Source organism: Aptenodytes patagonicus, chromosome 5, assembly GCF_965638725.1.
Source record: "Aptenodytes patagonicus chromosome 5, bAptPat1.pri.cur, whole genome shotgun sequence".
Taxonomy (NCBI): Eukaryota; Metazoa; Chordata; class Aves; order Sphenisciformes; family Spheniscidae; genus Aptenodytes; species Aptenodytes patagonicus.
In genome coordinates, this window is record NC_134953.1 from 81,382,309 (window position 1) to 81,409,491 (window position 27,183).

At 36.8% G+C, this 27,183-nt stretch overlaps 1 protein-coding gene across 2 annotated transcripts; it reads left to right on the forward strand.

Moving 5' to 3' along the window:
• The first annotated feature begins 143 nt into the window (after positions 1–143).
• STXBP3 (syntaxin binding protein 3) lies at positions 144–25,692 on the forward strand. Of its 2 annotated transcripts, none has more exons than XM_076337945.1 (19): positions 144–203; positions 5,455–5,504; positions 6,238–6,319; positions 8,546–8,622; positions 9,263–9,341; positions 10,759–10,859; positions 12,888–13,042; positions 13,925–14,015; positions 14,979–15,103; positions 16,547–16,651; positions 17,193–17,250; positions 17,471–17,536; positions 17,986–18,066; positions 18,699–18,837; positions 19,442–19,548; positions 19,997–20,095; positions 20,994–21,079; positions 22,676–22,824; positions 24,977–25,692. In XM_076337945.1, exons 1-19 carry the CDS (start codon positions 161–163, stop codon positions 25,066–25,068), a joined length of 1,785 nt encoding a protein of 594 aa, XP_076194060.1. In that variant the 5' UTR covers positions 144–160; the 3' UTR covers positions 25,069–25,692. The 2 variants fall into 2 exon arrangements, with proteins under 2 accessions (XP_076194060.1, XP_076194062.1); XM_076337947.1 differs by having other exon boundaries at positions 194–203; positions 6,251–6,319.
• Positions 25,693–27,183: the final 1,491 nt, after the last annotated feature.

The following is a 27,183-nucleotide window of genomic DNA, read 5'->3' on the forward strand; positions in this document are numbered from 1 at the left end:
AGGAGGGACTGGCACAGCTGGCGGAAGCCGCCCCGCCCCGCGAGCAGGCAGCGCACTCCACCGTCCAGCTCCGCCCGCCGCCTCTGAAGAGGACGCGGTGGGGCCGGGCAGGCGGGGGAGTGGAAAGGGGTGGTGCTGCGAGGCGGGGCTTGCAAGCAAGATGGCGCCGGCGGTGAAGGGGCTGAAGAGCTTGGTGTGGCAGAGTGAGTGCAGGGTTCTGTTCCGCGCCCCCTTCCCCCTGCCGCCGGGGCTGGGAGCTGCCTGGGGACGCTCGGTGGCCGGTGGCGCGGACCGGCCGGGAGCGTTCGCCGCTGCTGCTGAGGCGCCGCCTCCCCGTAGCCCGGCGTGTTGGGGTCGGGGGTCCCCTGACCGCTGAGGATGGGGCTGGGGCCCCTCCTGGCGGGGCTGGAGGCGCGTTAGGAGCCGCGCTGCGTGTCGCAGCTGAGGTGGGCGGCGGGGCCTGCCGCGGGCGGCGGGAGAGCTGGGCTGGGCTCGGGCGGCTCTGCGGGGAGCCCGGTGTGCGGCAGAGGCTGGAGGTTGCTCTTCCCCGGATGTTTCAGCTAGTGACTCGGGGTGGCGGGAGGCGGCTGCCCCGGCTTGCGGCGGTGCCGCGGTTGCCTGCACCTGAATGGAAACATTTTTGCCTTATTCCGAGATAAGGGTGAACTATACAGGATATAGCCAGCCATGCCAGCTCCTGAAGAGGTTAAACTGAAGTCAGCTCTTCAAGGATTTCCCTGTTGCTTCTGAAATGGCAGCTTTAGAGAGTGCTCCCGGCTTCAGAAGGGGCTCTCTGGTTGTCTGTCATGAAGTGGCACTGCCCGCTTTATGTTGGGCTTCGTGGTTTTCAGAAGAAAAAGCTGAAGGTGTCCCCAGGTACTTTCATAAATGAACTGCAGGTTTTTTATTGCCGTGTTTAGGAAAAGGTTCTGCTGGTATCTGGTACAGAAAATGAAGTTGTAACTCCATGTCTTGGTGGAGTAGAAGGGCTAATAGTATTTCAGGTACTGAGAGACCTTTGGGGAAAGGCATTAGTAGCCACCTCATGCCAGACTTAATTGTACCGAGGCTGTGACTCCATGAGCAGCTCAGCCAGTCTAGTGACTGTCTGTCACTGAAATGGGAAGGCCCTGCTGCCTTCTCGTCTGCGTTTTCCTCCTCTGCTCCCACCTGCAAGCTCCAGTCTGCTTGCGTGTGTCACTGGAAGAAAATCGAAAAAGGGGAGAAAGAGGAAAGCAGACTGTTCCTGTGGTGTTCAGTCCTCGACTGCTGATATCTGTACCTTGCTGATATCTGTACCTTGCTCACATGAGTTAGGTACCTTTGTTTAAAACTTGACCTTTAGAAATCCCTACTTTTGCTGCTTTGCTTGTCCTGTATTGCTCTCTGTTAAGCCATTTGTGCCTTTGACTGTAAAGCGATTGATTTGTCCTGAGGTGTTTTGTGGAAGACTTGGGCCTTAAAAGGAGGGAACCTGATCAAAGCACTAGTGCGTCATCAGAGTGTATAAGGACTTTTGAAAACAGCGTTGCTAGTGCAGCAAGACCATGAGGAAGAAAGATTAGAGTGATGGTGAAGCAGTGTGAATAATAAATCATTTATATAGCAAACTTTGTAAAAAAGAAGCTGCTTCTGAAAAGAATGCTTTGTTAGATAACTAGTTACTCTTGTCCTTCCAAGACTACAACAACAATGAAAATTGATGAACTAAGTTTTAGATATTGTCTGGCACTTTGTTTATGGATAATTCAAGGCCATAAACTGCTGCTTTCTAATGTTTCAGCAAACTTTTTTTTTTTTTAAGGCTGGTTTGTCTGAAAATAATGTGTCAGTGATGCTGATACTTCATGTAGCAGCTTGTTGTCAGTGTGTATCTTACTCCTGTTCTGCAAATAGGCAAAGAAGTTGTGCCGGTGTTGTGCGTACAAAGAGTGTTGTACCTGTGCTCTGGTATGGTGCTGTTAAAAACCCTTCTTTCCATTGAGATAGACCTTTCTGTAAGGTGCAATTTTAGACTGAATCTAAGCAGAAGTGTGTGAAAAGGTTACTTTACCAAAGTTTGTTGTCAGTTAAGTTCACAGTTATGGGGGTGGGGGGAGCTACCTGTATTTAGGAGGCAGTAGTTCCTGTGGATAAAATTATAAAATTAACTATATACTACATCTCTATGTGTGTATCTGTAAGTAAGGCTATTTCCACAAGGAATTCTGTCTTTAATTTTTTTTTACAACTTTGAAATGTGTTCTAGACTTGTATAATAAGGTTCTAGCCTAGCTATAGATATCTATGTTAATTTTTTTTAAATGATTCAGCATTTCTGCAACTTTATTTTCCAGAACACTTGCATACAGTGAAAGCTGTTTTAGTCCTTTCTTCAGGAAGTGTGTTATAAATGGGTCATTAACTCTGCCAAGGTGTGGTTTGCTTTTTTGTTTGTTTGTTTTTTCACACAGGAATTTAGCAGTCTGCTGTTCTGTCAGGGTTGTGTATAGTTCTTATCTGGATCAGGAAGTAAAGGTAGAAGAAAAATGCCTTAAACTAATTGAATGTATTCAAAGATGATGAAATTAGAGAAGGTAGTTAGGATGCATGGTTGGTATAAAATTTTTGAGAAGGAAATGAAAGCTTAGACAAAAATGGAGCGCTATTCATGCCTGGTTTTATGATTGCTTTTGGTGCATTCCAGATGCTTACTGGAGACAAATGAGATGATTTTGAGAGCCTGTAAACCAGCATAGGTCAGTTATTTGGGTAAAGCAGCTGCGGGCTGAGGACAAAACAAATAACAGTTGGAATGTTGCAGGGGCAAGTACGCTGTATCTGGTACACTGACAGCTTGGAATAAAATTTCTTTTCATGATGGGAGAAAGCTGACTTCTATTTTAAATTACAGAAATTAAGTTTCAGACGCAACTGGATTATGCATTTGTATGTTCTGGTTTATTTTATAGGCAAGTAAGTTAATGTATTATAGAAAAAATGTATTTGAGATTTTGGACAAGGCTCTGAGGCGCTCAGTTTATTAAAAAGAACTGTGTAATGCTAAGGACTAATTCCTTGGTAAGAGTGTTCTCGGAAAATATGAAGGTTAACGAAATGTTCACAAGGGTAAAGATTTGTTCTTACATCTTGTGTACAGACCTATTGTCACGTCTCACCTATGAGAAGGGGAGAGTGACTAAGGTCTGCAAATCCCTTTGGTGTGGATTAAGGTGAGATAACACTCAAGGTCCAGAACATCAACTTTAATGGAACAAACACTCTATAAGTGTCAACCCTCTACATATTAATATGTCACGTAAGCTAAGCGGCTTTATGAGCAGTTGAAGTAGGCCTTGCGTTACTTAGCAGCATTAAGGGCAAAGAAAGAGAGAGAGAGGGAAAGAAAGAGAGAGCTAGAGAGGAAAAGGGATGGAGAGATCACCAATCCTGGATCCAGCATTGGACCTGCCAACGGGGGGTATCGGTGTAGAGAGCGCCCCAGGAGGCTTGTGTGTGCCCCTATTTATTGGCCCCAGTCCAAGACTTCTGGAATCTTCTCTCGCCCCAGTTCCAGGCATGGTTGAGACACCAGTCAGTCAGGGGAAGTGACACGAGGCCCCTCCCCGTGACTGCTTCTGGAGCCTTCTCTCAGGGCATTGTCTGGGCTCACAGCACAGTCACTTGGGCCTTGTCCCTTATACCTAGAAAAATGTAAGTAACAAATACACAGTATAAAAGTGACAGGAAAAAATGTGCCTGTACTACATCCTGGATTCAGGTATTACCAACAAATACATCTTGGTAGCAGCTGTGGAGTGATGAGTGTTCCACAATTTTTATAGAGAGTATATCCAAAGAAGTCATAGGAGTCTCTACACCAGGCTAAGCAGACCTAGAACTTGTTGAAAACTGTGGATTGTGTATAACAGGAAGGATGTTGAATTGGAAGCAACCCAGCGGGCAAGTTTGAGGAATGATAATGGATTTCGGGAGTTATATAAGCAGAAAGGGGTTCAGGAGAACTGAGCTTGAGTTCTATTGTTTAGTAGCATAAACAAAATACACCAATTGCATCCCTCTTGAAACATGTGCTTTTTGCTTAAATAACTTTGACCGGTGTATTTGTCAGTTTATTAGGTGAAGCGGAGTGTAAGGTTTTTAAGTTGCTATGAAGAATGTCAATGCTGCAAAGAGTTACTTGAGCATATTGGAAAGCTAAAGCATAAAGTACTCACCTTTCAAAAGAAACCTCTTGTGTTAGTGTGAAAGAGTCTATGTAGGACATCTTTGTAAAATATAACCATGAAAAGCATGAAGTGTGATGTCTTGGGAGCGTTGTGTGCTATGCAGTGTTAGGAGTTGTGAGACTGAAATGAAATGGAGGCTGGATGAGCAGGTAGGCTCTTGCGATAGTGTCATGCCAAAGGGACTTGGACATAAGTGAATATATTAATACTTACAAACATCGAAGAAATAGGTGTAACTTTTTGTTGTATGTGCACCTACTATTCTGAAACTTCTTATGGTTCTTTCACGTGGCAATAATCATAAAATGTGTGCTAAACTTGCTCGTTTGTATTTTAGACTTCTGTTTCTATTACTTTCATTTTTTTCATTTGGGGAAAAGGTCCAGCTATTTTGATAGCAGTAGTCAGCAGCTTAATCTGAAATTCTGTTCTCTTTTCCCAGAGAACAGAATAGTCAGACCTCTTTATTCCGATGTTTATAAACACCAGGTTTTAAACAGTTCCCGAAGTCTTCTGACTTTTAATTGATACATACCACTGCTGTGAGATCAAATCTGTATTAGCCTCATGACACCATTCCTGAAAGCTGCAACTCACAGTTCTGGTGATCTTTAAAAGCTGTGGGTCATAAGCAGATGCTGACTCCTATTGCTGAATCCTGTACAAGCTTTTTAATTGACATTTCTCCCAAAGTTGTAATAGCAGGAGAAGATAATGGATACCATATTTTAGATAACTTTCAATTCCTGAAAGAACTGGTATTTTCTTAGGCTTATTCTGGAATTCTAGAGAGAGAACAAGGACATCTGAAGTTAGCATATATTTTAAAATAGGTCTATTTGTGAATGTGTTGGTCCAGCTGCCTTATCTTGAAGAGCAGCTTAAATTTTTTGCATGTGGACAATCCACTTAGTGGCAGAGTTCACTAAAAAAATAGAAATAAAGTGAAATATTTACAGGCCTGTGATCATTCAGACTGATTTTGTGGACCTGTTTAATATTAGCAAAAATGAAAAATTTAGCTATATCTTTCTGAAACAGGCTGGGACAGTTTGTGGTCAAAAATTCTGTAGAGGTATTTATCAGTGGGTTGTTGGTCCCGTCCCCCCCCCCCCCCCCCTTTTTAGGTCTCTAAACATATGAGTCTAAATGGGTGAATTATTTTTTTTAGTAACAATTTGATGCCTCTAACTGGTAAACTGTCTATCTCTGTTTCTTCTTACAGAGCTAAAATCATCAGTATTTGATGACTGCAAGAAAGAGGAAGAATGGAAGGTATAGTTTTGTTATAATTTTTGTAAGAATGTTAGAATCACTTGAACAAGTTAACTGTTATCACTGAGTATGCAACAAATAAGTATCATTTAATGGCTTTCACTTTCACTTAAAATGGTTTTCTATCCAAGTAATGGATTTTAGTTCTGTTAACTCAGATCTCTCTATAATACGTAATGAAAAATCTAAGGGCTAGCATAGTAAGAACATATGGTTAGTTGTCTCAGTTCTTTTTTAAGTTTTGAAAAAAAATTAGAAACTGTTTCTGTTTATCTTCACTTTTCTTTTGAAGGACTTGTACTTTATTAATTTAAAAAATTATACTGCTGTGCAATACACATGGAGCAGGATTCAGCAGTGCGATACCTGTTAGAGCTGCTTAAGCTGTAAAACAGTTTTAGAATAAGTACAGATATATTTAAGCAGGCCATGGGGTAAATTAGGCAGGAATTCACAAGACTTGTGTCAAAGTGGAAGTTTTAAAATACTTTCTAGTAGGAGTAGTGGGGACAAGCTGCTTATTTTGAAATCCTGTATGTAGGGAGCTGCCTTCTGATGCTATTTGAGATTAATTTCCCACTGCGAAGTTGCTATATGCAGGTGATGAAAAGATACAGAGTAATAAAACAGATTTCAGCTTCAAATTTCTGTGGCTAGTTGTTAAGGAATTAACATGGGTTTATTATAGCTGATTAATTTATCTAAATACCTGTGGTTTTTTTAATATATTTAGATAATTCTTTTAGATGATTACACTACTAAATTACTGTCACTGTGCTGCAAAATGACTGATCTACTGGCAGAGGGTATCACAGGTAAGCATAATTCTTTTTAATATACCGATGGCAATATCCTGATAAGAGAAAGGAATAGAATAAAATTGATGGTACCCTTGCAAGAAATTGTCTGAATTTGGTTGATGAAGACAAGTAGCTATGGGATATTAGACTAGCAGACTTTCTGGCTTGTACAGTAATTACCCAATTGTGATTTTTTTTTTTAATGAAAAATCAAATGTTTCTCTGCCTAGAAGCTAAAACCCTTTTCATTTTAATCTTTTTGCTAAAGATTGCTGTAAGGTTTTTTTTTTGGTGTGTGTTTGTTGGTTTTGTGCCTTTTTTTTTTTTTTTAGTTTTGTTGGTTTGGTTTGTGGGTTTTTTTTGGGCAGGTGGGTGTTTGTTTGCTAATGTCCACGATGGGGTAAATGAGAAAGTTAATCTGTCACAGAATGATTTTAAGGATATTATCTGTCAGTTGAAGCTAAGGGAAAACAAGCTTAATAAAGAATTAAGTGCATGTTAGTAAAACAAGAATAGGCAAATTGCTCACTGCATTTTTTCCTACTGTGTTCTGTAAATCAGTAATATCTGCTGCTTTGAATTAATTTCTGGTCATGAACAGTAGAGTTAGGATACAAGGGCAGAGAAACTTAAGTACTGAAGACAAAATGAGAAGAGGAGACAATAATAGACAAACTGATGAGAGGTATTTGCAAGCAAGTGGATGTGATAGAGGCAAGAATTTAAATTTGAGTTCTATGTTGTGCAGATACATTTTAGCCTCTTCTCAAAACAAGAGACCGTTCTGTAATTAAAAAAACCCCCACAACAAAAGCTTGAAAGTAAGTTATATCAATGATTACTTTAACTAGAATAAACCCATAGGCAACATTAACACAATTAGATTGTCACTTTTCCAAACAGTTTGAGAGTAGTTTCTAGTGGAGTTTCTCATCTGCTGGAATGTCTGACCTGTTCCTTGATGTTGGCCACTGTCAAAAGTGAATAATAAGATGGATTGTGATAGATCTCAGTTATGCAGTATGCCTGTTTATATAAGACTTTGTTTTTCTACAGGTATTTTAAAAAAGTATTTTCTCTCCAGTAAATTTTATGGGCTTTTCTTCCCTACAACTTAAAAAAGGATGTTTTTCTTATCATAAAACACTTTTCAAAGTTGCTTTTTATGATTGACCCTTCTGTAATGTTTACTAGTGTATCATCCTGCCAAACTTTTTTCCCTGCCTGTTTTTGAAATGGAATGAATGCACAAAATGTAAATGACCTAATTTTTAATTAGCTTTAGGTTTAGATTTTTAGAAACACTTTTGTAAGAGAGCAGTATTTAGACAGTTATTTTCCACAAGTAGCAAGACTTTTCTTATTCCAACTATTCAATGTAACATGATTCTTCTGGAAGTATAATAGCAAAGCTGTATAAATTTCACTTTTTGGAGTGTATTTTTAATCATAATAAGTACTACTTATCCTTTGTGAGAAACTTTCAGTGAGCATGTATCCTGTTCATCAATAAGAAACCTTTTCTTTTCAGTGAGTACACTTCTGAAAAGAATCTTTCCACATCCAAATGTCTGACATTACTTATCTTCCCTGTTCCTCCCCCTCAAAATTACTGAGCAACATGAATCTCATTGCATTCTCAAGCTAGTGTGCTGCAACACTATATAGTAATGACTTTATTAAACAGAGAAAACCAAGAGTTGAGTGAAGCTGATTTGCTGAAAATGTCTAATTTGTGCCTGCAATTATATTGAAACAGAATAAGTGCACAGGAAATAGGCAAACAAAGGACAGAAGAGGCTCTAGTCCAAAATGATGCCCTGCATAGTTTCATTATCCCTCTCCTTCAATGTGCTGGAAGAAGAACAATCTTGCCGAGGCATTTCTCTTGCAAGATATTTCGTACTGGGCCCCGTAGTTTGAGCATGCTTGTATTGCAATACTTTTCTGTGTGAGGGCAAAATTCTGCTTGTGTAGAACAGCCAGGAAAAACTTAGTCCTACAAATTTAGCTGATGCTAGGCTGCGGGTTGAAGAAATCTTGTGGTAACTTGCTGTATTTAAAAAAATAAAAAAATCGAGGCTCTCTTGGCAGAAGATAGGTCCTTGACACTAGTTTTGTGGACAACTTGATTGGTATTATTTTATTTTTATCACCTCTATACTAAAATATGTACGGTGCTTTCCTTACAGATGCATAAAGCTCTTAATTATAAAAATGTAATATTTCTTTACTTTGTAGTGGTGGAGAATGTATATAAAAACCGTGAGCCTGTCCCACACATGAAAGCAATATATTTCATAACTCCCACCAAAAAGGTTAGTATTTTAAAGAAAGTGTAGCAAGATCTTTCAGACTGAAAAAGCAATTTCATTTTAAAATATTTATTTACTGTGTACAACTATGCAGTATTTAATTTTTGCGTTTTGTGTGATGCTCCTCTGTGTGATGCTTAGTTTTCCATAATGAAATGCAGTGTCACCATAGGGTATGTTGCAAATGCGTACCTTTTGATCAATGGATGCATTGTTTCATTGCTTAGATATTAGTAACCTCACTGAAAGAGATGTTGTATCAAATAATGAGGCAATACATTGAACAATAGAATTCAAAGTAATAGCTCTAATAAGAGATTACTGTTACTTCCTAAAAATTCTTGAGAGAATAAATCTCAGCACTGTCATAGGTGGAAAATGATGCAAGTATCCTGCTTTGTTTGCTTCCTAAAGTGATCTTGGTGCATGACTGCCCTTCTGTAATTGTTTATTGTTCTTGCTCTGGAATTAAAAATGTTTTACTTAAGTGTTTTCTGTTCTTATATGTTGATTTGCAGTATTCCTAAGTGGGACTGGGTAATTAACAGGGCAGGAGGAGAGGAAGGAGAAGCTTTGTCTGGTATGTGAGCAAAGGCAAAACACTGTAATGATTTCTTTGTTTTTTTTTTCCTACCCCCATAAGTCTGTAGATGGGCTTATTGATGACTTCATCACTAGATCATCCAGCAGATACAAAGCAGCATATGTGTATTTCACTGACTGTAAGTAAGCTTTTGTGTTGTAGTTTGGTAACTTTATATATGTAAATAAGTAAGCTTCTCAACTTTCTTTTCTATAGGTTAGTAAATGAAAATTTTGGGTCCTCTTTCTTGAGGGAAGATTTGAGACTCAAGTCATTAAACATATTTGGGTTTCCAGAATGGTCACCATGTCGTGTGGCAATAGTCATTTCTTCCAAAATTACCAAACAATGTTGATTGTTCCCCACCTCAGCTTTTAATTTAGGTAATCTGGTTTTATTTTTAAAGTGTTCCAGTCTTCTCCTATATTGGAGAGTGTGGAGGAAGACAAGTCAAGTAAAATTATGTATCTCATATAAACAAAATCGTACTCAAAAATACAAACACATGAGAATTTGCTGCAAGAACAATGTTTTGTAGTTGATTATTTTAGGTAGTTACTTCAGACTTGAGCCAGCTTTTTTTTCCCCATCACCTGAAAGAAGGTGCCTACTTAGTCCTTGCATGCACAAGATAAATTGCAAAGCAGAGACAGTTAGTGCAAATGGGGTTAATGGGACTGCATGTTCCTCTGCAGTCAGTCAGCGTGACTAAAATGGCTGTGTAAAGAAGGGAAAACAAAAAACCCAAACATGCTGCTGAAGGCAGAGACTGAGTTGTGGCTGTCTCTGTGGATGGTGCTGTCCATGGATGGTGTGTATCTGCTACCGTATGTTCTCAAAGCAGTTATCAAATGACTATGAAAAACTCTTGGTTTCTTGTTTCATGTTATGCTGATGCAGCGATTCTTGTTCTGGAAAAATATTGCTATCTTGCTCTATGTTCCTTTGTTGCAAGTGTGCAAGCTTTAAGTTTCAATACTTGCCAAAGCTTTTCATGTTGAGAGGAGTTAGAGAAATAGCTCTGTCGCTTCCAAGTCTGTGTAGTATTCGTGTCATCCAAATATTCCTTAAATTCAGTTTCTAGACCGGGATCCAATGTAGCCTGTAAGTGTAGTGGAACACATTTGAGTTCTATAACTAAATTTCATATTTCTCTGTGTTTTGATGTTTGAGATGTACACATTATTTCTCCCTTTAGCCTTTTTGTAGCTTGGGAAATGTTGTCTCTCTCCTATATGAGAAGAAATAGCAGAAACTTTTGCTTTGTTAAAATCAATATCCTTCACTGCTACAGACCGCTAATGAGTCTTCTACAACTTCACTTGCCAAAAGCTAGTAAAAAATGATCAGTGATGCTTCTTGAAAACTACCTCAAACACAAAATATTGATAATATTTTCTCTTTCACTTTAGGAAGATTTGGTAACTTTTTTGTATGTTACTGTTAATTGGTTCTTAATTTAGAATTGTCTGTTCTGAATACTGAAAGCTTATAAGTGAGTTAACAGCTGGAACACGCACAAATGATGTATACTTAGAATATTTTTTTTTTCCTAGTTTGTCCTGACAATCTCTTCAATAAAATTAAGTCTTCCTGTGCAAAATCAATAAGGACATGCAAGGAGATCAACATTTCCTTCTTCCCATATGAGTCTCAGGTAAGTTTCATTCTTTATCTTAACAGCAGAAAATAGTCTGGAGGAGTATTTTCAATGTTGTTGACCTGCTAGAAAACAACGAAATAGAATGTAGCACTCCTTTTTTTTTTTTTTTTTTTTAACTGTCAAACTGTATGAGAGATCTGTTGCTGTTCTGGCATATTTCCAGTGCTTGCCTATATTTTTCAGATGAAAATAAATGCTCTTGTACTCAAAGGTTTACTGTTTGCGCTTGACCTCTTTGCAAGACTTGGAGTCCATTGCAGGAGAGAGATTAGAGAAGGAATCTATTCCTTAAGAGAAGGAAAGTATTCTGGCTTGTCTGTAGTAAGCAGTAAAGTTTGTTACTGCTTATACTGAGGTGCTATTTTGACAGACTAGGTAGGTTGGTGCGTAGGAATAGGAATAAGTAGAACTAACTACTTGGTGAAAATTGGAAAAGGAGAGCAAACAGATGAAGAGAACTGAAGGGGAGTGGAACAAAACTAAAGCCTCACAAAAAAAAGAGAAACAAAAACCATAACTTGGCAAACTTTTTATTGAGAGGAAAACATGGAAATCCATGTTTTCTTAATTAAAAATTTGAGACCACCAGTGGAAACCAATGAGTGGTTTCCATGTGAAACCACACAGTGGGTATTGTGTTGAGAAAGAATTTGTTGCTCTTGCACTTCATCAGATACAGAAGGCTGAAATGCACTCTGATACTCACTAATACAGCGAAGCCCCCAAACCCTGTCCACTGTTGGGAATTGTAGAACTAACTGTGAATGTTTCCCACAAGTCTTTCCTGTATTCTTCAAACCTCATGAACATATGAAGGGTCAGAAGACTTATGTATACCAAGTGGCAGGTGAATATAGGAGAGGTTGCTGCTATCCATGTTTTATTGTGATGCAGTTTCCTAGTTTGAAGACACACTCCTTTTTATAATACAGGTTTTTTTATTATTTAAATTGAGATGCCATCAGAGAATAATTAGTGTGGTGGTTTGTTTGTTTTCCAGTGGTGTTGATGTTCCCGAGCTTTGTTTCAAACTGGTTTTGGGAGTTCTGCTAAAGCTGCTCTTAAGAAAAAGTTTTGTAGCTTTTTCTACCAAATAAGGCATATGAAAATTTTGTTGTCCTGGTTCTCTGGAGGACTTACCATGAAAGTAGAAATTGGGACTACTTTTCTAAAGTGGAAAATAAGCAGCACTTAGTCTCTTCTTGTTCTTAGTTTAGTTTTGTGTTCTCAGTATTTTGGGTTGTGAGGACATTTGGAATCTTTAGCAAATGAACGGAGAATGTTAACTGGTTTTCCTAATTTAAAATCCCTGGGCCTGCTTTCTGGGGTGATAAGAGTAAGTAATCAGACTGAGCTCTGGGCAAAGTCCAAGTGATTATCTACTTGAATGAAACAAACGTCTTTATCTGGATCAATGTTGTTCTTCGGCTCGGTAGTTAGAGTCCATCTGAAGCTGGAGAAAATCCATTTACTGACAATGGGATTGTTTCCATGTTTGCATTCCATTTACTAAACTATTGAAAAAGTTTTTTTTCTTCTGTGTAGTACTAAACATCTTTTATCAAGGTTTAATGCATTTGAAGAATTTCAATTCTTGGAGGTAAAGTCTTCATATAATAAACAGATACAATATGTAAAATTCCATTTTAAACAAATTTAACTTTACCTTCTATGATCATTCTGGTATTGCATTGTATGGCTCTGTACAAGACACTGGATGGCATTTAGTTCTGCCTGTCTCAGGTCCCTCCATCTGTACAGACAGTAAGCAATTTGAAAAATACAGTAATTTACATAGGGGAGGAGAGTAATAGAGGGAAAGAGTGTGAGAACAAGAAGCAGATGAGCTCAACAGGACAGAGAAAGAAGACTGAAGTGTGGGTTTGTGTTTTTTTTAAAGTATATTATGTATGACTTTTTACTACAGCATGTAGTTTTAAAGTATTAGCAATTCTTTTACCAGATATTTTAGAAATATACCATTTAAGCCGTTTTTTTTTTTCTTGGCTGTGCTTTACATAGGTATTTACTCTCAATGTCCCGGATGCATTCTACCGCTGTTATAGTCCAACTCTGGAAAAGACAAAGGATAAAGATCCTGTAATGCAAGTAATGGCTGAACAAATTGTTACCTTATGTGCCACACTAGATGAGAATCCAGGAGTACGATATAAAAGGTGGGGCAAAAATAGTGTTGTACAGTGTAGTTGCTCTGACTTCTAGGACTTCCCACATTGATTGGTAATAGCTTGAGGCTGCAGCATAGTTTCTTTTGTTGTGGATTAATTGGTTTTAATCCACAACTCCGAAATATGGACTGATAGGATTTTGTGAAGTGTGGGCAGACCTGTGAATTATTTCACGGTGTGTATTCATATAACAATACTTACTATACCCTGTTTTGTTATGAACTACTTGTTTCACGTTTGGTCAGTAGGATGACACTCTAATATGCTGCATTCAAATACACCGCATGTGTAATCCTGTAACAGAACTGCTGCTGTTGGTAGTTTTGTAGCTCCGCTTGGCATCAAGGAATTCATAAATTGTTGAGGCAGAGGGGATCAGGATTTCTTTGTAGTAGAGATATTGAGGAGAATACCTCTTTTGAGCTTTGATAGAGAGTACAGAGTAGTATCTCTGAAGTCAAAGCAGGCATCTGAAATTATGCTCAAGAATTGCATTCTGTGGTGCAAGGTGAAGTGGTGCCTTGTTCTCTGCAAATGTAAAGAAATAATTACTTGACTGTTTTTTCTTTTCTCTTTTTTTTTCTTTCCTGTTTCCTGCTTCTGAGTGAGACTCTTAGGTGCTGGGCCATATGCCAGCTAATGTCAGTCTTTTGGCTGAAGCTGTTTCTACTATGTGAAATACCTGCAGCATTCAAAGAGTGGAATCATAATGTAAAAGTGAAAATATATTGGAAATACCTAGAATGGAGTTCAGAAACTGCTCGTGAAACCAGAGGATCAATCTAGGGAATCCTTTTTGTTTTAAAGGTAGCATTTTAGTGTTTTGATGAAGAAATTTAAGTTATTTTTGCATGTTTCCTTTTTTCCCAGCGGACCATCTGATAAAGCCAGCAAACTTGCACAGCTTGTTGAAAAAAATCTTGAAAACTACTACAAAACTGATGAGAAAAGCCAAATAAAGGTAGAAAGTGAACTAAAATGTTTGCTTCTTTTTTGTAAGTCTGGGGGAAAAAAAAATCTTTGGAATATTTTTTGACAATAGGTTCTACAAAACCAGGTTTTATTTATTAATAAAGGCAACTAGTTGCCATTAGTTGTTCTTGTCTGAAAGCAACTTAGAGGTAGTAACTGATAGGGTAAATCTGTATGTAAGCAAATATAATTTGTGTGATCAAACTAATTGCACTTGAAAAATTGGCCCTATGATAATGTAGGGGATGATACAAACCTGAAGAAAAGTGGATAACTATTTTTTGTTTTAACATCACCTTTCATAGGGCTATGTGTAGAAGGGATGCCACTGCAGAATTGAAATGTCTCCCGTTAAGGGATTTATTGTCCACAAAGATACAGCTTTTCACATAAATAATGTTTTTGACCTGTCACTACAGATCAGGGCAGATTAGGGCAGCTGCCTAAATGCAGAAGTATAGGGTAAACCATTCTGACTTGGTGATATTCCATTCTGCTACAGAAATCAATGTACCTGATGCTACTGCCACTCTGCTAAACCCCAAAGTGAAACTTTCAGTTGAACACTTGGAGATTATTTTTTTTTTCTGTATTGCAGCACAGTATGGATAATCTACTCTGAAATACAAACAATATGCTTATTTGTGAAAAGTCAGTGGGAGGCCTTTTTTTGTGTTTTTTTTTCTTTACACTTTTTGTTCATTAGGTGAGGTTACTGAATGCATTGCAGTGGGCTAAACGCATTGCTTTAAAATTAGCATTTGTGTGTTCTGGTTATCATTTAATTGTTTGTTCCTATTTATGTTGATAAGCATTTGGACCATACTTTTTAGGGTTTTTTCAGTTATTTTTCAAAAAATGTCTGCAGTGCTGTAACTTGGTGTAAAAAAATTAACATGCATTAACTTTGTACTGTATGTCTTAACTTTGCATTTATTTGATGGTTTTCTAGGCTAAAACCCACTCCCAACTCATAATAATTGATCGTGGCTTTGACCCAGTATCAACTGTACTTCATGAACTCACCTTCCAGGCAATGGCATATGATCTGCTACCAATTGAAAATGATACTTACAAGCAAGTACTTTTTAAAAAAATCTAAATGCTTTATTGATTATAAAATCTAATGGAATTGTTTAGCTGAATTGCACCATAGCAATATTAGCTGCTTATTATATAAGGGTTGCTTCACTTATTAGTCTTTGCTCTTCATTTTGTAACTTCCTCTTTTTGTTAACTTATTTAGTTGAGATTAGGTAGGATCTAATTACTATTTTTGCTAAGTTTCAAATCTAACAAGTTGTATTTTTTTTAAAAACAAAGAACTTTGTACTAGACTTGAAGCAAAACCTTGGTAGTGCATGTTTAGGTTCTCTACCTTTTCTTTCATATTCTCAACCTTCTTGGCCTAACAAGGCAAACAAGACCAGTAATAGTATACTGAGAAAAAGCTTAGTTATTTCTCAGGAATGCTCACTTTTATAGCTCCAGTCATTTAATTTGTGTAGTTTTTAAAATTTACATGTCTGTCCTAAATGCACACTTAGGTGAGCCATGTTCAGTTTATAAGCACTATTTGGAATAGTGTGACATTGTTTTGCATAAGGTACGTACTTTGCTGTCGGATTGTTCTGGCACCAAAGATTTTGGTAAGACTTTGCTTTCTGATGACCCACTACAGCAAATGAGACCTAATTCTCTTCATTGTTTAGTTAAGCAAACAGGAATGTGTATCTTCTCTGTGAGAAACACTGAGTGAATGTTTTCACAGAAAATGTAGAATTCTGCGAATCTGAAATTTGCTGGTTATGAAAATGTAGCAGAGTATGTTTTCAAGGTAGTCATGACCTGACTTTTGCAATTCATCTTGTAATTTTTCTTTTATTTTTCTGCTTTCTGGCTGTATACACTGCGTAAGTTTCTGTAAATGTGAAAATGTTATGTAGTATGATTGCTATCTTTATAGGTTTATTTCTGTAGGAAAGTAACTGCTGGTCTGTAATTCTGTGAAGCATGTTTCTTGTATATGTGAAGTAATTTGTCCTACTTAGTCTATTTTGTGGGTGAATGGGACTTCATTTTCCTTTGGAGTTACAAAATGTCTTGTAGTAGGTGTAGAAAGCTGCACTTTGCAATGTCAATGTGTATTACTTTGCACACAATTTGCATTGAAGCCAAAGGGAGGTTGACATTTGGAAGCTGAAGAGAAATTGAGGCATGTAATGCATGATTGAAACTCTAGTTATTGTTGGTTTAAAAGAATGTCCAGAAGCCATTGCCCCAAAGAATCATTCTAAAATTCATCTGCTGCTTCTGTGTTCAAAGATGTAATCTGTAAAATCCTTATGTAAATTATATTGTGTTGGGCAATAGCCTGGCTTGTGAGTGAAAACCTGTCCCCCGTTACTGCTATTACCATGTATGTTGATTAAACCATAACAATTAATACTTTAACGAGTTATTAGAGTGTGTGTGTGGGAAACCCCAAACCAAACAACTGTCTCAATTTTCTCTTTGAAGATACAAAACAGAAGGAGCTGCTGGGAAGGAACGGGAAGCAATTCTGGAGGAAGATGATGAGCTCTGGGTGAAGATTCGGCACAAGCATATTGCAGATGTGATAGAGTATGTGAATAAATAACAAAAACTAGTTAAAAATGCAACTTACATTCCCTCTCAAAGAAACTTTTGTATTTGAACCGTTAAGAAAGTAGGAATACAGGCAGTAGTGAAGATGGTTTGCAATATAGACTGCATCCTATTAAATAATCGATGCCAGAAAGAAAACATACTTTCAAAAATAGAGTATGTGCAGAGGTATGCACTCTTACTAATATTAATTACAGTTCTTGAGGAAAATGGAAATAAAATTATTTCCTGGAAAGTATCTTCAAATCTTTTAAATCTGAAGGGACTGTTTTGCATAAAGTACTAGCAAGTTATTGCATCAAATGACATTATGTAAATATCATAAACGGAATGTTTAACTTCAGTTTCCTTTGTCAAAAAACACTCTCTCCTCTGAAGGAGACATGTATGTGAAGCTTTTACTTTTATTCAGAAGTTCTTGTTGCACAGTTCTTTTAAGATTAAGTAAAGATCTTAAGAAAAGATTTAAGAACTGTGGTGCTGTTGCATTTGATTACTTTCCTTTGGGTTTTTTTAGGGAAATACCAAAGCTTTTGAAAGAAGTTTCATCAAAAAGAAAAGCAACAGAAGGAAAAGTAAGTTGTTTAAATTAATGTATTTTTGCTTTTCCTGGTAATTTAATTATTTTCAGCTGATCAGAGCTATGTAATTCATGGACCTATTACAGAAATTGAGGCTTATCTCTGGCAATTTTCTGGGGAAATAAAACAAAAAGCAAGGCTGCAAGAGGAAGGGAAATAAGGATGTCAAATATTGGTGGGAAAAAAATTTTCAACTTTTATCATTTCTTCACAGTTATCGATATCTGCTCTGTCCCAGTTAATGAAAAAGATGCCGCACTATCGTAAAGAGATTAGTAGGGTAAGGGGTCTTTTGTAACTACAACTTCACAATAAATCATTTTGTACACTATGATTTTCTGTGTTGTTTTATTCTGTCATTTTCCTGTTAAGTGTGCTATGTAACTCTTCTCCAAATTAATATGTTCACCTACTGTAAAATTTTGAGAAGAAAACTTGTTTCCGGGTGTTTCATTTTAGTATGTTAAAAAAAAAAACAAAAACAAAAAACACTTAAAGGATTTGTGTGCTTTGAGGATTGAAGATAGCATAGCAGTTTAATGTTTTAAAAGGTATTATGGGAGCCAATCTCTAAGTGAAGGGTAAAACACAGAGAATACATGATGGTACTGAAGGATAGTTGAAGGATTGACTCTTGTAACCAGTAAAAATGATTGCTTGATGTGTTTAAAAAAAAAAAAAAGGCAAGTTATGGCAGCTTGTGATTTTTTTGGTTTTTTTATCTTCTAGCAAGTTGTCCATCTTAACTTAGCAGAAGATTGCATGAGCAAGTTCAAGTCTAACATAGAAGGGCTCTGTAAAACTGAACAGGTATGTTTAAAAAAACCCCCACAAACCAAACAGCAACTTACTGCAAATGTGACTTTTTTGTTTGCAGGCATAGATGCTTGTTTTTAACTGACAAAAGTAGTGTGTCTCTTGCCTTTTTTTTTTGTGATAACTTTTTGAGGTAGTAGTATTAAAGCTTAGTGAGATATACAAGGCTTTTACTCTGCCAATAAAGGAGGTGCTTTTTGAGTTTTGGTTTTTTGTCTTTGAATCTGGCCAATTTCTATAAGGATCATATTTGTGTTTTCTTTGTTCAAAACTCTTATGAATTTGCCTTATTACGTTCTGCAGAAGGAAGCCCTTTTTAAATGTCTGGGAAAAGTACCTGTTAGGGTGAGGCATTACATTGTACTACTAATCTCAAGTTAAAACCTATACATTTATATGAAATCTAGATATCAACAGTTTTAAATGTTTGAGTGTTATGTGGTGGTGTTATAATGCTGTAACTATTGAAATAATTATGTCAGAGTTTTCATACTGAGTTTAAATTGATGCAGCTTGATTGTTTCCTGAAACCTACCATTTCATAAAAACGCATTTCAGAAGACACAAAACAATGCTTTTTTTTTTTAAATGATTACTCACTAAAACCACTTTTTGTTTTAATTTAGGACTTGGCTCTTGGAACTGATGCAGAAGGTCAAAAAGTGAAAGACTCGATGAGAGTCCTCCTTCCAGTTCTGCTCAACAAAAGTCATGAGAGCTATGACAAAATTAGAGCTATTCTCCTGTATATCTTTAGCACAAATGGTATGATAAGCTGCCCTGTTGGTTCCCCCCGCCCCCCCCAGTGCTATGGACTTCAGCTCGAGTTTTAGGATAGTCCAGTATTTTTAGTTAACTTAAGCATTTGTATTGGATGGCCAAGTTTGAAAGAAATACTGTCCATCCTCTGTAGCTTCTCTTATCTCAAATTCGTAGCAAAGGTATATTGCTAAGGAGTTAAGAAATTCAATACAAGTGCAGATCCATACAGTGTTTTAGCATCATTCCTGTGCTTGGATGTGTGCAACAGTTTAATTTTTCTCCTTTTCACATAGAATTGAAGCTGTTAAAGGGGGAGTTCCATGTCCATTGCAACCTGAAAATAAAGTCAATGGGGAACAATTTGTAGTAGAGGAGGAGGAAATGGACAGAATGTGGGTCTGAGGAATCTATAACAATATTGAGTTTTGGTCTCAAAAATGGATCATTAAGTTTAACATAATACTATGTTTTAGATAAAATTTTGTTTAAAGTAGACTGGCCAAACAAAAAAAATCCTGGACTAAATAACAGCCTAGAATGTGAGTAAGACCAATTTTGTCTTGCAGTCACATGGTAATTAAGTTGTATGCTTTTCCTTATATCAAAGGAACTACCCAGGAGAACTTGGACAAGCTGATCCAGAATGTACAAATAGAAAGTGATAGTGATATGATAAGAAATTGGAAATACCTTGATGTTCCTGTTATCTCTTCAGTAAGAATGTATTTATTTATTTTGTAATTTCCTACCACCCAAGCACTTGTCTACAGCTCTTTCAGCAGCTCTTAGCAGTATTAGCCAGGCAATTACTAGGAATTCTTGTTTTTATGATGTGTTTAAGTGATAAATCCTTTAAACAATTAACATGAATAATTTTCAAAGTAAGATACCTATAATGTTCCCTCTAAAATCATCAGATGGTGACTTGAGCTAGTTGGTTTTGGAAAGTGGCAACTTACTCAGTTCCTTGTCTCTGAAATCAGTATTTCTAGTCTATCCTGAATTCTACAGGGATTAATTGTTGTTTGTTGTTCTTGTTGTTATTTCTTTATTATTTCTTTAAAATTTCCTACTGATCCCCCCCCCCCGCTACTAATTGAGAATAAGTTTCAAAAAACCAAATGCACTGTATAATACAACCATGTTTTGATAATCTTTTCAGTCTGCTGCTCAGCAGTATAAACACCCAAGAAGGGACCGTTCTTCAGAAGAAACTTTTCAACTTTCTAGGTGGACGCCTGTTATCAAAGACGTTATGGAGGTAAATTTGACCAACTAGTCAATTCATGGGTGCAGTGCAGAAATTTACTCAAATGAGCAGTTACAGCCAATCTTTTGAAATTTCATAGTTTCTTGAGTTACCTTTTGTTAAATACGTCTATTGAACAAAGCGATCACTTCTAGTCTATCTGTAATACAGAACATTAGACCGCTGTGTGTTAGCGATGCTCCTTATTGGAGGTTGTTTTAAAGGTGAAGCAAATGAAAGTGAAAGCAAAAAGTCTTTTTGAACAGCTTGTCCTGTGTGATTGGCAGTGCTTAGTGTAATTTAAAGATCTGGATTTTTTTTTTTTCCCTCCAGTGGGTGTTTAAACTGTAATTCAAACCTAAAGTGTAGACTGGTAGAGGCTGGAAAATGTTACTTGCAAGAAGCGTAGTTGTTTTGTTCTTAAAGCTCTTCCTAAGCATCAGTTAGTGACTGATGTCAGACAGAATAGTGAGTTCACTGGACCTTTAGTCTGACCCAGTGCTGTCATTCATAGATTCTTGGTGACTTTCACACGTTCATCTGTGTCTTCAGGGGACCCTGACTTCTCTCATATGCTGCTATAGAGAAATGAAATATGTTAGGGTAGTTACAGATGAAAAGCTACTAGTGAAATCTGAACAGTTAAATCAATATTATGTTTATAAAGAAAGCATATGTAATCCCAATTCCTTGTGATATACAGAAGCCTTGTAATAATTTTTAGCATTACGTGGTCTAGCATTTTGCTACATAGGAGTGTTGTTCATGAGATGCTGCTTGCAATTGGTTGTTCATAGAAATTGCATGTGCTGGCATTAAATCCCAGTGAGACATCCTTACTGGAAGTTGAAACTTGATGGGTTTTAGGTCTGTGTGGCTGTTTGAAGTGGGTCTTTGTTTTGCCTTTCAGGATGCTATAGAAAACAAACTGGATTCAAAAGACTGGCCTTATTGTTCGCAGTGTCCTCCTACCTGGAATGGTTCAGGAGCAGTAAGGTAAACTGTTTAATTTCTTGAAACATAAATTACCCATTTCTCAGTATTTTTGTCACGTACATTCTAAAGCATTATAACAGTGCGCTTACTAAGCGGTAAAATAACTTCTATAAGGTAATGTGTAAAACCTGTATCTTTATTTCATCTAAAACATACAGAACTTGGTTGTTAGTTTAATAACTCTTCTTAGCCATGTATAGCTCTTTATTTGGAGTATCTCCCTTTTGCTTCAAAGTTAGAAATAACATTTCCATATTCCCAGAATGAGAAGTTTAAACCATTAAGCTTTTTAATGTGAAGTAGTTTCAGGGATGGATTATCAGTATACTGTGACTTAGGCAAAAAGAGTGTTTTCATTTCTTCTGAAAGTTATTTCTGCTGTGGTAGTGGCGGTGTCATTCTTGAAGTTAATGACTTCAGTAAGTTAAATTCAACTTCTGTAGGTGCTCTCATTAGGGAATATGGGCCTGTTAGATATTTGACCCCTGTTGTCAGGGCATGGTTTAGAGAAGTCCAGAAAAGTTGGAGGTCTTGAAGTGAATTCTCTGCTAATGAATGTGAAATGGTGTGTTCTGTGTACTTGCATATGTACTGAGTAGTACTGAGAGGTGATTTTAGAGGTTTTTTTAGCTCACTAACTTGTACTGTCCTTTCTTTCCCCCTTTTTAATCCCACTAGCTCTTGAACCTCATGACCAATACCTGCCAATTTGACAGCTTTATCACTTTTGGTAGTGTTTTTTAAATGGTGAGACAGAATAGAGATAAGTGTTTCTATCGCAGGAATGCTCATTGCACTAATCAGATGCTGGAATTCATAGGGAGGGAAACATTATACATATCCTAAATGTGGCGGACACACTTGAATTGGAATTTATACCTTACAAAAAAAAAGACAAAAGGTACAGATACACAGCCTTAGGAAAATAATTTTGTTACTTCCACCACTAACTAGTTCCTGGATACGCACTAGGATGATCAGTGCAAGGAAACACTAGGGCAAGTCACTGTATGTTGTAACTGGATCTCTGTCTTATCGGCTGGTGAAATTTGGGAGTCTTTTAGGCACCCTAGCAAAGAGATTAGGACTGCAGATGATTTAATCTGAATCTGTAATTACTATATGTGTGTTAGAAAGTATATATTAAGAGGTTCTTTTGTTTGTTTGTTTGTTTCTAGCTATCTGAATCTTATTTGATAACAGCCAAATTTTTTTTTTAGAGATTCTGTTCAGGTTTGGAGACTGAAAAACCTAAGACTCTAGCTTTTTCAAAAGAACCTCTCATGAAAAATGCCACTAGAATTGCTAGCATGCAGAATTAAGCTGCTCCGTAGAAGTCCTTTTTGTGTGAGCTGTGTGTGCAACAAGGTTTTTGCTTTGTATTTATTTTCCCCCTTGTGATAACTGAATAGTTTCCGAGTAATGTGCTAACTTGTTTTCGTTAAAATTCTTTTAATTATCAATTTGTCTAAAGCCTTTTGCTGAAATAATAAACTGTGAACTGCATGACAGAAATTGTTACTGCTTAAGTGTATAACTTTTACCAAAATTAATCAGTGAAGCTATATAAATGTCATCTTATGAACTCTTTTACAGTGCGCGCCAGAAACCTAAAGCTCGTTATCAAGATGAGCGAAAGAGTAGTGCAAGACTGATTATATTTGTGATTGGAGGCATTACATATTCTGAGATGCGCAGTGCTTATGAAGTTTCTCAAGCCTACAAGTCCTGTGAAGTTGTTATTGGTAAGCTTGTCTTGGGAAAAGGGTGGTATGTAGGGGTTTACTACATGTGTTTCTGCAAAATGTAAGGGTCTTTTTTCTGACATTCCCTAAGTTGGTTCAGTGAACTGGTACTATAGCCAATGTATCTTTTAAACCCATGCATTTAGCAGTATCTTTTCAAATTGTCTAGATTGCTTGATGTTTGGGTTTTTTTTGCAACAAGATATTAAGGACAATAAATACAGTTATGTTCTACAGAAGAATCATCATGAGTTAAGTCAGAGAAATATATTGTTGAAGTAGCCTGATGTATAGCAAAAAGGATTTAAACAGACCTGTATTTCCTTGCTTTACAGTTTCCTCACAAACTTTTGCATCTGCCTGTGCTTTACCTGCAGCTACACTTACTACTGTCATAGCTTTTGAAAGTAGGAAAGTTGTCAGGCTAGTGCAAAACTAATCAGTTTGGGAGGAAGGGAAGATAAGTATTGTTTTTTTCCTTAAAAAACCAAACCACAAACACTGAAAAGACCCCAAAATCCAAACAAGACAGACAAACCCAAAAAAACTTTCTCAGCGTAGCTCAGATTTTGCAACATCTTCTAGTTCTTGTCATGGTTTCTTTAGAGACTTTACACAAACCACACCATGATTTATAGCTTTTGCTCTGAAAACTGGAGTAATCTCCCTAATCTTAAGACTCAGCAGTAAATGTATGAATTACCACCTGGGGTAGTAATTTCTCTTCAAAGGCAGCAAATGCCTGTTCCATCAGCTGCTGTGCTTCAAATAATCAATTCCTGTAATGCTGTTTAAACTTAAGTGCTAAAACATTTGCATACATGATCTATCAAAACAGAGCTCCTAGATACAGAACCTTACCAGAGACTTGTATCCATCTGGAGTGGCAGCTGGTGTCCAGGTGCAGGGTCATCTAAAGCATTCTAATTGCTTGAGATGCCTATGCCTGGCAATTAAATCTAGTCTGGAGTTTCAGAAAGGATTAAATCTATATCTACCATAATTTTAAATAAATAAATACTCTTCCCTGAAGCAAGGAAGAAACCTTGATTCTGAGATCTAGACTCTGTTATCTCAAAATAGTGGGGGGTGTTGTAGGTGTGTTTGTATGTGTGGTTGGTTTTTTGCTGATTGTTCGCTGGTTTCGTTGGTGGTGGTTGAGGTAGGTTTAATGCTGGTCCTAGTTTTGAGTTGCAATGGGAAGACCGGGACAACAGGAATGTAGTTAAACAAGACTGTTTCTTCATCTGAGACTTGTTTACAAAACCATGTTTAGTGTAGGTCACTCTTTCACTGTAATACCTGGCACTAACCATAGCGCCGTCTTCCCTTTTGGTTAGAGATGATTCTTGTAGTTTTGCTTGTAATCCTGATTTCTGAGGGAAGGTGATAACTGCCAAATTTCCATGCTGCAAGATGAAAACCTTTCTGTATTCCTGATTCAGAACTTGTGGAATATTAGCCCATTCAGATTGACAGTACTAAAACTCAAGGTAGCCTTAATCTTAAACAGTTAAGAGTGCCCTTTGTAACTGTACGGTGACCCTTCACAGCAGAAGTTTAAATCACTCTCTGTGAGAACAAGAAAGGTTAATTGTGCACTCCTGAAGATTCATAAGGATTTTCTTTGCTCCTCCAGACTTCGAATTTGTTGGAAATTTTTCAAGGAAATGTTGTTAAAAGCCAATTTTCTTTAACTGATATTTCTGTGGAAAACTACCGTTTGTGATAATCTTTAATCCATATGGTTTCTTGATTCTAGGATAAAATCTGTCATTAACTCAGCCTTTCACAGAATGGGTAGATTTCTTGCAGGCTGGGACAATTGCATACAGTGAAAGTGGCCCAGGTTCAAGCTGATGTTTCAAACCAAGCAGAGCAGGGACTTGAAACTTGTATCCCAAGTAAGAGTCCTAATCTGGATGTCTGGCTGTCTCGGTGTGTGGAAGAGGGACACTGCCTGCCTGATGTTGACACTTATATTTGTATGATGACACTTTATATGACAACACATGAAAGCACTTTCAACTGTTGCACTTTTTCAGTTTTCCAGTTACAGTAAAAAAAAAAAAACTGAAATTTTTTTTAAGAGGGAATGTCTGAGAGTCAGAATTTCAGACTGATACAGTTGACACTTACGTTCTTTTGTCAGGTTCTACTCATATTTTGACACCTAAAGGACTACTGGATGAAGTAAAGAGCCTTAGTAAACCGAAGGATGTGGTCTGCATTAAGGATGACTAGAAATGGTGATGTTTATGATGCATTAGGAAAAGACAAATAGTATGTACATACTCTTATGGAACTGACTTTTCTAAATACTACACCAGGACGCTACGTGGTTCTGATTAATGGAATGTAATTTTATAATTTAAATTTGCTACTTTTTGGGGGAAGTAGGAGGCAAAGAGAAGAAAAAATGAACACGTGTGTTTCTTAGGTTGTATTTAGTATAGACAGTGTTACACTGTAAGTGCTTTTTCAAAAGGGCATGTTCATTCCTAACAAATTATGCTAGAAGTTATCATGATTATATATAAACTGGAATTGTTTGAGAACTGTGAAACCTTTCTATAATAGAGTTGTATTTCTAAAAATGACTGAATTAAAAAGGGCCTAGGTTCTTAGGTAGAGGCTTCAGAAGAAAATTTGTAAATACGAGTTTATGGTAAAAAATATTTCACACAAGTGCAGTGTCTCAAGCTGTAATATTTTCTGTAAAATAACTCACTGAAAATTCTTTAAATATATGCAACTGTGAAAAATCAAAAGGTTTTTTTTAGATGGTGATGGGTAAAGTAGAAAGTTAATCACGGAAGTACTAAGCAGTTCTAATTTCAATAAATTACTTCGGAGAAATGCTGTCAACTGTGCACTGAAGTCCACTTTATATTTAAGTATGTACAGGAATTATTACTAAAGCTTTTAAAAAAACTTAATTTCTTGCAAACTTCCTTATGATGGTGTCTACATAGTCCGTCTGCTTTATAAGTTGAATTGCCTGTGATGTACAAGTTCCAAAATTTTAAGTGTAAATTCTCTTTTTGGGGGAGTGGGGGCAGGGGAAAAGGGAGAGGAAAAGGGAAGCAGTTGAATCTTTCAAATGGCTTTGTACTTTAAAAAAGAAAAGCAAAAAGCAAACCAAATACCAAAACCTGATACATTCAAGAGAATTTACTGTTTTCTACTTTGTTACATACTAAGTAATACATAAATTTGTGTTGAAGGGGAGATCAAATAAATTCTAAATTGTATTAATTCTGTAATACTGGTAGTGTTTAGATTTGTCTTAGAAAATTATTTAAGTGTAAACTTACCTTTTAAAGGGATGTTGTGTTGATGTGCCTTGAAATGTTAGTTTGCATGTAGAATCTGAGAGAAATGTCATAATGAAAAAGATTAGATTACTCATGGCTTTTTAGTTACATTTTTCCCAACTGTAAGAGTATTCATTTTTTGTTTTGCAGAAAGGTGGTTTTGTTTCTTTTCCCTTAATTTTGCCTTCAGGTTAACTAGTAGGTTAAGAGAACATCTTTGCTAGGTAAGTTCATTCAAAGTTAATTAGAAGGTGGAAAAAGGTCAGACTTCCCCCGCTACCTCAGAGAGGGATGAAATGGGAGAACATTATATAACGATTCTAAAATGTTGCAGGACATGGGGCATGATGAGGATAAGGGGCTGTAGCTTTCAAATGCACCTATGTGAGTTGGACATCTAACTTTTACTGACTTTATTTTCAATAGGAATACAGGAACAACACCTTTTTTAATTTAACTGGTTCATCAAATGTGCATCAAAACTTTAAAAAAATTTTTAATAAAAATATCTATAATGTTTTTCTGAATTCTAGTTTCTAACTATAAATACCACAATAAAAATCCAGAGTAAAGGTACGTATTTAAGAAATGTAGTGTTCAACATTTTCTTACTAAAGATGCACACTTTGAAATCAGTATTAAACAATTACGCTTCAATTATATATAGTCCTTACACTTTGGCAAGAAGAACCCAAGTTCAGTGTAAAAGCTATATGTAGTTGCAAATTTTTTTTCCTATTCCCAAAGCTTAAAAACAATAAATACAGAACAAAATAACTGATATTGAAGTGTCCTACTTGAGGACTGAAATAATTTACTTCAGTCCTTTATATAAAATCCATTATATTGATGTTTGATGCATAGAGCTGAAGAAATACCAGCTTGAAATGTTGGGTTACTTTTGCATATTCAGCAGTTAAACTTGTCTCCAAGTGTCTGCTTTAGGCTTCAGTGGTATCACCAGCTCAAAATTTGATAGCTGATAAATACAAGGCTAAGACTTTGGAGTTTTGGAATCCATCACCCACTTTTTCCAGAAGGC